This window comes from Monocercomonoides exilis (assembly GCF_001643675.1).
Source record: "Monocercomonoides exilis strain PA203 chromosome Unknown scaffold12-1864167, whole genome shotgun sequence".
NCBI classification, from domain to species: Eukaryota; Preaxostyla; order Oxymonadida; family Polymastigidae; genus Monocercomonoides; species Monocercomonoides exilis.
Genome location: NW_027150557.1, coordinates 1,727,765 through 1,737,652, shown reverse-complemented (window position 1 = coordinate 1,737,652; position 9,888 = coordinate 1,727,765). Strand labels below are relative to the sequence as shown.

General features: G+C 36.0%; 2 protein-coding genes across 2 annotated transcripts; one reads left to right on the top strand and one right to left on the bottom strand.

The window, feature by feature from the left end:
• Window positions 1–756: 756 nt before the first annotated feature.
• On the bottom strand, window positions 757–3,035 carry MONOS_17328 (uncharacterized protein). The gene is made up of 4 exons (XM_067870239.1): window positions 2,961–3,035; window positions 2,799–2,826; window positions 2,234–2,727; window positions 757–2,173 (listed from the first exon to the last, which is right to left on the bottom strand). The coding sequence occupies exons 1-4, from the start codon at window positions 2,961–2,963 to the stop codon at window positions 1,412–1,414; spliced, it is 1,287 nt and encodes a 428-aa protein (XP_067731403.1). The 5' UTR covers window positions 2,964–3,035; the 3' UTR covers window positions 757–1,411.
• A 2,292-nt stretch (window positions 3,036–5,327) lies between these two features.
• MONOS_2978 (uncharacterized protein) lies at window positions 5,328–9,861 on the top strand (the record flags this gene model as incomplete). The annotated part of the gene is made up of 1 exon (XM_067872941.1): window positions 5,328–9,861. One exon carries the CDS (start codon window positions 5,328–5,330, stop codon window positions 9,423–9,425), a length of 4,098 nt encoding a protein of 1,365 aa, XP_067731402.1. The 3' UTR covers window positions 9,426–9,861.
• Between the last annotated feature and the right edge of the window lie 27 nt (window positions 9,862–9,888).

Genomic DNA, 9,888 nt, shown 5'->3' with positions numbered 1-9,888 from the left:
GAAGAGAAAGTAATTCTCCAACGTTTGAAGTCATCTCAATATAACATATTCTTCTTTCACTTTTTTCTTTGAAATTCTTTCCGAATTCGCATTTCTTTCATTCATTGATAATTTCCAACAGCTCCTTTCTATGCTCGTGAGCTTTGTTTTCATGCTTTTCCTGTTATTTCTTCTTTTTTCCTTGAATTTTCATGATTTTCAAGAATTTCCTAGATCAATAAGGTTAAGAAATAAATGCTTCTGACTGTGGTTTTCAAAAATAAAAAGAACAAAAATAAATATAAATAAAATAATCAAAAAAACCAACAATTCACTCCTTATTAACATGATGCTTTGGACTGGAAGATATGTTGGTAGTCAACTTCACATATGATTTTATTTCCTTTTCCTGTGCTCTCAAGGCAGTTGCTAAAGCTGTGGGAATTACAAAATTCACTTTTGTGAAGCAGCTTTTCCCATTTTTCGGATGGGCAGTTGATTATTGCAGGATTTCCTTGCCTTCTCTGTGCAACTTTTTAAAGTTGTTTGCCGTCCTCTCTTGTTTCATTCATCGATGCTCCTGCAAAAGTCTCTATTGATCTCCAAAATAGTTCTCTTCAAAAGGACCATCGTTTTGAGTTTGAAGTAAACAACTCGTAAATTGAATGCATTAGGCTCTTCAGGGAGAAATCAGCTTTCCCTTCCTCTTCGTCCATCTTTTTTCTATTTTTGTTTCGTTAATTTTGGTCTGTGAAATTCATATAAATCTTGTTTCAAAATGTTTTTTCTTTCTTTTGTCTGTATTGCCCAAAAAAAATAGAACATAATTTTATCCGAGAAAAGAGTTTCCATTCTTATTGAAACATTTTTAAAATAGAATAAAGATGCGAAGAAGAAGACATAGACGATAAGAATGAAGAAGTGGAAGACACGTGATAGTGAATATTGTAGTTATATTTCATCCAAAGCGAAGCGATGAAGGATTCTTCAAAACATTTTGAGATTTGCTGGAATTAATTGGTTTGTGTGACATTACAAAATTAACAGAAGAAAAAGGCGACGAATTCATTGATGAAATGTCGATTGATACAATGCGAGTGAAAGTGAGAGTGAAAGTGAGAGTGAAAGTGAGAGTGAAAGTGAGAGTGAAAGTGAGAGAGAGATTGAAGCAGAAGCAGATGAAGAAGACGATAATGGGAAGACAAATTGAAATGAATGAAGAATTCACCATTTGTCTTGAATATTCATGTTGTTAAGTTGAAGATCTTATTTCAGGATGATGTCTTTTCTTTTTTCTTCATTTTCTCATTTTTTTTTCTGAGTTCATTTGCTGCCATCTGCCTCTTCTGATTCTTTATTTCAATCAAAATTCATTCTTTTGATAATTTTTCTGAGATTTCAATGATGAATAGAATAGAAAAGAGCATTCGCTTTATGGACGCACAAAAAGATCTTCAACATTTGTTATTAAATAGCCATCTCTAATCATCTCCTCAGCGTTTAACAGCAGCAATCCGATAATGCAATCTTCGTATCCTTCTTCTTCCATCTTTCCAAATGTCTCCATTCTTGCTGCATTTCTTTTCACTTTGACAATTTCCTCTTTCTCTTCTTCTTTCAATCGGCGTAAAACAAAATAAAAAAATAAACAGTAATTGTACCCCATGTTAGCATTTAATGTTTGATGCTGCATCTCCTTCAAAATAATATCAACAGCTCCACTTTTCAACAAATACTCAACTTTCATTGCTCTGTTTCCCGCTGCATAGATTACTGAATCAATACATCGATTGCATATTTCTCTGCAATTATCCTTTGCCACCCTAAACACTTCAACAATCCTGCAGATTAGCAAAATAAATTCTTCATTCATCAATATGAAGGATTGAAAAAAAAAAGCCAGTGTTGCGAGCCATCTCTTCGCAATGCTCGCTGCTTTTGCTTCTTCTTTGCTCATTTCATCTTCTTTTCTCTTCCAATCCACGCACTCAATCAGCTCTTCCAATTCTCTTGTTGCCTCTCTAGCAAAATGCAGCTCATTGACAATAACATCTCTCAAATTTCCATGGCACCAAAGTCTGAAGACCAAAAACTGCCAAGCTGATTGATAAGCAAGTCGTGTCAGATTGCGATGCTCTTGATAATTCTGGAAAATTTCTGTGACATTGCTCAAAAACAATTCTTTTTCTATGAACTATTTCAGAAATAATATCAAAATTTAAAAGGAAAATTGAAAAGAGATGAAAAATTATACTTTATATTCGTTAATATTATTTATAGAAATCAAAGCCATTTCCACTTCTTCTTGAATGTCCTTGCTATCCTCTTTCCTTAATGCGACTTTCATAAGACATGGCACGCAAATTGAAAGCAATTCCGATGATTTGACATCGTTAATCAAAAGATAGCATTCACAAAGATCAACAAGAAGGCTTTCATTCTTTCCTTCTTTTAATTTTTCTTCAATGATTATCATCTCTTGAATTCTTTTGCACAACGAAGAAGTGAAAAAGCCGTAAACTGTCATATTGATCAGCGCTATCCAATACCCAATATGCTTCATCAGCAAAATGGCATTGTCAAAAGTCAATTTCTTTTCTTCAATCATTTTGTCGATTGTTTCGAAATACTCCAATGTGAATGTAAAACGGAGTTCTTTTTTGTCCATCTCATCGATCAGTCTATTCATTTTCTTTATTTTCTGTTTTTGCTCAATTTCAGTGCAATGGCCCAATTCGTCGAACAAGACTTCAAAAAAATCAGAAAGAAAAGAAAGAAATTTATCCATCGTAAATTCAAAAGCATCATTGCTTGCAAACCCAAAAATCTTTTTGTTACATCCGTCTCCTGCATTTAAAACAAATGTGAACCATCAAGAAAATGCATCATTATCATCATGCACACATGATAAAATACAAAACAATTTGAAAAGTTATTTGAATGAAAAGTGACCACAGTCATTTCAATTTCATTGTTCATACCATCCTTTATAGCGTAGTTGTATTTTTGGCGAGTAATAGAGAAGAAGAGCAATGATTCAACAATTCAAGTTTGTAGTTATGGTAATTGTGATCATAATTATTACCTTTTTCAAACGTAAACATTTATCTGCAAATTGAGAGTACATCACATAAAATACATCACTGAATTGCGAGAATTATTCACTGCGACAGCAGATTGAGGTGAATAGAAATTTTCAAATTTGGTATTCTTTCTGATGAATGTTTTTTTTTAAACATGCTTCATAAGGAAACATAATTAACAAAAATATTCGACGCGAATTATTGTGTGCAAGCAATAAATATGTTTCTATTCATGATGCACATATCTGCGCGTGAAGCCTTTTCAAAGTCAAAACATCCAGCAATCAAAAAAAAAAAACTCAAACCTTTTTTTGGTGAGAAAAATGAGGTGAAAATGACAAGGGATCAAACAACAATTTGTAAAGAAATGAGATAAAAGACTTCTTGCTTCTTTTCTCAACTTTTACTGTGATTGGGATGATAACAAGTTCACTGAAAAGTCAATTTGAAAAAGAAGTGAAACAAATTGGTGCTTTTCAGAAAAGAAAGCTGTAATCCAAATAGAAAGCGGGACAATAAAAACAAATTAGTTTGGAAATTCAATAGAAGATCGTAATTCAAAACAAAAGAATATTTGGTGAAATGGGATTCTAAATTCTCTTACCTTTGAAATTGACAATCATTATCAAATTAATTCGTTAATTTTAATGTACTATTGCCTTTTTCCTTCATTGATTCTCATCTTCTGCTTTGACTCATTTTTTTTTATAAGAGAGTGCAACAATCATGGTTTGCTTTGTTTGTGATATGTTTTCCACTTTTCCATTATTTGACACAGGGGAAATTCAAAAGGTCTCTGTTTCATTACAACATTTTCAGTTTCATGATTGACATTTTCTGCGTAAAATGATATTCTATTTCAACTCATCTTCTTCTGCTTCTGTTTCTTCGTCTGCTGGATTCTGTACACCTTCCTCTTCAGCTGCTCTTCCTTTTTCCGCTTGTGGCCTTTCTTCTCTTGCAGCCAAGTTCTCTTTCCTCAACAATCTGCAAACATTCACTCACAACTGCCATTAAAGCGTTCGATTGTTCTTTTCTCAATCATAGCGCTCTTCATCACAGGAAAATAGAGCATCATTTGCTTTGTTTTTCCATCTGCTATTCTCTTTGTTTGCGTATTATTTTGGTTATTGATCTTTTCTTGTTGTTGGAAATTTTCATTGATGGGAATGATTTGTGAAGGTCTTTGCAACACTGAAGATTTCTTTTTCTATTCTGTTTCTGAGGATGTGTGCATGTTGTGAGATGAGGTTGAAAAAAAAGAAAGCTCTGTTTCTAAATGTGCTCTATTTATGACTGAATCAAGCATGCTGTTCCATGAGGTGATTTTTCTGATGTTCTGAATGACAGTTCAGTCAGAATCAGTTGGGCAGGAAGAGAGGATGATGTGGATAGGGTTCAAATTGTTGGAACAGGAACACTCGAAGAAGCTGATGAGAAGAGGAAAGAGAGAGGAGGAGAGAAGTGGAGTGTATCAATTCTGCATTTTTTTATTTTGATTCAAGATTTGTGGGTGATAAATTGGAAAAGCATTTGTATCGGGGCAGAATCAATAGCAAAGAGAAACTGAAGACTAAGCATAACTTAAGACAGGAAGCTGCAAATAAAGAAAATGGAAAAGTGGATATCTTCATGAAAATGGAAATGCGCTGCTTCATAATATGAAAATCTGGCTTTTCCGAGCAACTGAGATGATTATGGTTATGAAGAAGATCGGAGTTAGTGAATGTCAATGCGCCAATCGGAATAGTTTCATTTCTCTCCAAAGTCTAAGTTGCCCTTATTGACAGGGCAAATAGCTCATCATCAGTTTTCAAATTTTCAATCATTGAAATTTTCTTCACGTGAAACATTAAAAAATAATCTGATGAAAAAGTTGCTTTTGAGATTCTTGTTTTGTTGCAAGTTTTGTTTTGAAGCAACTGTGTTTATTCATTTGAATTGAATGAATGATTTGTTGTTATTTTTTTAAAATGAAACATACAAAAAGTGGAAGGAAAAATATTTCGGAATAAAAATGAAATTTTATTCGTTGAAACAAAAATGTTTCTCTTTCTTCTTCTCATCAAAAGGCAGAAAAAAGTTGTTTTTTCTTTCTGAAATGTATTCTGGAATTAGAAAACTGTCAATACTAAAAATCCAATCATCAATATCAAGGCACAGTTTTACCGAAACAAATCGTTTCAAAAGATTGTTTGAAATGAGAGCACTTCTGATTATTATTTCCTACAAAATTGATCAACAACCAATTGTCTTTCTATTAATATGTTTTTGATTTTTATTCTCGCGAACTGTCTGTTTGCCAGTTGTCCTGCTCCACAACGTGATAACAAAAATCGATCAAATGCATTTTCCGATGGCTGTCCCGAGGCAGCTGTTGATGCCGTTTTTATTTCCGAAAAAGGAGACGATTCGAAACAGAACTGTGGAAGTGAAGCGGATCCGTGCAAAACAATTGCGAAAGGGATTGAGCTGCTTGGAGAAGGCCCCGGAGATAAAACCATAAAGATTGTTGACTCTGCTGAAATACCATACGGCTTTCAATTTTCAAAAGATTTCAGCCTTGCGATGGCAGCAGCATCGGAACAAGGAACGAGAAGAACAGTCAATTTTGAATTGGATGACATTGCTGCGAAAGGAATGTTCCACATGGTGAATGAGAAAACATTGGCATTGAAACATTTGACATTTAATCTTATTCCCTTTAAAACTCAACGGGAATCCATGGGAGCAGAAGAAGCATCTGCAATTATTCTTTCTAGAGGCCTTGAATGTGATTTGACAATAATGGATTGCAACATATATTTTCAAAAATGGATTGATGAATATGCCCCATTTTCGATCTTGAGAATAACAGAAGGAAAATTATCAATTGATGGATTTTTTTGGGGTTATTTAAGATATTATTATCTATCTAGTGTGACCATTCTGCACATATCCGAAGATGTTGCTGTACAAAAATTGAAGAACGTTCAAATGGACAATGCAAAGCTTGAAAAAGAATGTGCACTGGAGCTTCCATCTTCGTTCACACTGGAAGGAGGCCGCTTAAGCTCTGTTGAGAGGGAAAATGCAGGACCAGCGTTGCTCGAAGCAAAAAGTGGGAGAGACAAAAAAGTGAAGATAATTATTTCCGAATGTTCTATATCTTCGATTCGATCTCTGAAATCAGAAAATGGCGGCTGCATTTATTTTGAGATGATGCACCCAGAGAGTGAACTGAACATTCTCGACACTTCATTTGATTATGGAAGAGCGGTTCGTGGAGGAGGAGCAATGATTGGTGTGATGAAAGGGAAAGTGAAGTTGGAAAATGTCGAGTTTCGCAGCTGTGAGGCAGCTGTTGATGGAGGAGGGCTGCTGGTGTGTGATCTAACAAAAATGGCAGGATTTGAATGCAAAAACGGAACATTTCTGGAATGCAAGGCGAAGACAGGCGGAGGAATGGCAATACATTTGGGAGAAGAGGCAAAGCTGATCGACGAAATTTTATTCAAACACTGTTTCTTCGAAGATAATTCTGCAGAACAATGCGGAAATGATCTTGCGCTGTGCAGTGAAGGAGACATTGAAATGAGCCGATCGCCTTTTGATGCGGATTCCTTCAGCGTGACGAAAGACCATCGAGTTGGAGCAATAAAGAAAGATGGAACAATAGTTTTCCATGGCGACTGGCTGCGCTTTGACACGGTCGATATCGATGTCGATGGGATAAATGGAGAAGACAGTGGAGAATGTGGTAGAAGAGAGAAAAGGGCTTGCAAGACGATGAAGCAGGCTCTCTTAAACTGTCTGCCAGGCAGAGCATTTACAGTGTATACAACAGAAGACGGCAACAAATACGACACAGAGCCAATAATGATTGAAGAAAGATTTGCTTCAGTCACAAACAGAAAAAATAACGTCATCAGCATCACAACAGTTCTGGACGAAGCGAAGGTGCACCCAGGGGAGGGACTGTTTAATGTGCGACAAAATGCGTATCTTCGACTGTACAGAGCAGATGTGCAAATAGACACAACGATACAAAGTGGGAGAGATAATAGTCTGTTTGTGTGTGATGGAGACGGGGCGTATGCTGACATCTACCGAGTGAACATCTCGTGCACAGATTCTAAACAGATTCTAAACTGTGTGCTAATCGAATGCAAAATGGGAACTCTATACATGAATGAGGTCTTTATCTCTCATTTCACATCTTCTTTTGCACTCATCTTGGCGGAAGCTGCGGAAAAAATTGATTTGATTAGATTGAGCATGGACACGATCTCTACAACGAGCACATCACAGTCAATTATTACTATTTTGACCAAGTGCAGACAGCTAAGCTTTTTCGATGGAAAATTTTCTAATTGCATATCAACGGAACATAGACTGGGAGGAGTGCTGTATTTGGAGATTGGGAATGGGAATTATTACAGTTTTTACGATACTGAATTCAAAAATTGTTCGTGCAAAAGTGCTCAAATGACTTCACATGGATGTAGTTCAATGCTGAATGAAGAATCGAAAGGTGGAGCACTGTTTGTTCGAGCTGCAGATGAAATAACAGAAGCAGTTAATTTGAGATTGAACGGGATGATATTTGCTGATTGTTGTGCTGACAAAGGGGAGCATGCGTATCTTTCGTTTCCGATTGGAAGGAAGCAGATAAAAGAAGAATTTTTCGAATTTGAGATGGAAGATATTTATGGAAGTGCAAATCTGATGCTTTTAGAAGAAAGGAAAGGCGGAGAAATGAATTTTGTTGATCTTCTGAGCGATGAAGCGAATAGACTGCCGTATCATTCAAAGAACATATATGTTGGAGGAGCGAAGGCTAGCAACGACAAAATTTGCGGGAAAAAAGAAAGACCGTGCGATCTGATCAGCACAGCCATCGGACATGGAATACAGAATGGAGCACTGAAGATGCATATAATTGGAAGAGTCGTCGTGGACAAGCCATTTTTGATTAACGAATATGTTACAATCGCTTCAGCATTTGAATCTTCATCCAGAGCTGAGCGTAAATCTGATACAGCTTTAAAGACGCTTTCAATCCCCAAGAAAAATCGAGGAATCCTTCGGATTGAATCGAATATGAAAGAGGGCGAATCAATTGCAGTGTTTGAATCGAGCAATTATTACATAAGTTTTGAACACATTGACATCGAATATCCAGATGCCATTGAAGGAGACACATTAGATGTGATTTATGCGAATCGCAACTTGAAATTAACCGATGTTGTCTTCAGGCCCTGGTACACAGGATTGAAGGGAGAAAATGTGCTGGGCGGAGAAGGAAAAGCTCTTCCGTACAGGTTGATTGTATTCAGCCAAGGATTTGAAACATTTTCACAACTGGTCATTCATGGGAGAAACGGAAACATCACAAGCGGTAAACAACACAACGAATGCAAAAATTCCAAAGAAAGAAAAAGGAAGAATAGCTTTATGAAACTGCAGGAACCATTTGCAAGCAACAATCAGATGAATGAAGTCAACGAAGAGGAGAATCCATTGTGCTCGTGGGATTCTGGATTAATTTATTTGCAAGGAGCGTTTTATATAACAATCAACGACAGCTCGTTTGTGGACATCGGAGAAGGTGCAATTTATTCAACGTATTCTCGTCTGATCTTGAATAACTGCAGCTTTGTGAACAACCACCCGATCGGCAACAATTGGGAAAAGTTTCCATCGCTGCGAAACAATATTCGATCTCCGGACAAGTCTGAAAGTTATTACATTTTCATCAATAGCTTGACAGCTGGAAGCGATGGATTGGATGGGAAGCCATTTGGAATGCTTGTGGAAGGAGAGGCCAGTGGAAGTGCAATCAAAGATATGGATTCATATTTCTTCACCCCCATTTTGAAAAATGCAACAATGATTAAAAAGGCTAAGGAGACAGCAGAGAAAGGAAAAGATCGAATAATCGAATCAGATGAAGGGGCACAAGCTGTTATTCACGGGTCTTATCTATTTCCATGCGGACTAACAGTTGAAGCATCTGAGAAAAGAGTGGGGAAAACGAAGGAGTGGATTGAATGTCCAGTTTCTGAGTATGTGAACGAGACAGAAATGAGAGTGACGATTCCTCCGTCGCTGCTGGATGGCGACGAATACACATCGTTGGTTTGCCGGCTGAGATACCCAAGCGGCATATCAGAAGGAGAAAAAAGGAGCACAGATTATGTTTCTTTGGCCAAGCAAAAGAAAGAAGATCCGAAGAAATTGACAACAGCTCAATTGGTGGCCATCATTGTGTCTGTGAGTGTATTTTCAATAGTTGTGGTTGCTTCTGTTGTAATTGTTGTTTACGTGATGAGAAACAGGAAGCGAAGACAATACAAATCGATTATGGACGAGAAAAATTGATGAGGAGAACAGTGAATACAATTTATTTTCGGGTATTTTGGTTAATTACAACTTTTTTCTTTAGAAATGTTTTACACTTTTTGGAGGGCAAAGAAAATTATCCCAATTACAATTATTTTATTTTTTTAAAAATTCCATTTAGCGATAACTGTTGAGTGTTTCGTTATTATTTCAATTATCTTTTCATTTTTTCCCTCCATTAACTTTAGAGATTTTTTAAAAAATAAAAATGATATGCTTCTTCATGAAATTTTATTTTTAAATTACGTTCGTTGTTGTTGCTCTTTTGGAAATTGTTTGGAGTCTTTTTCATTTTTGATCAAATTTTGATTCGTATGCATATCTCCTTGGTTTGAAAAATATTTTTGTTTGTTTGTTTTGTTGAAAGAATATTTCAGAACTTATTTCTCATTCTTGATAAGTTTGATTATATAAAACTAGCTTTCAATATGAGTGATTCTTT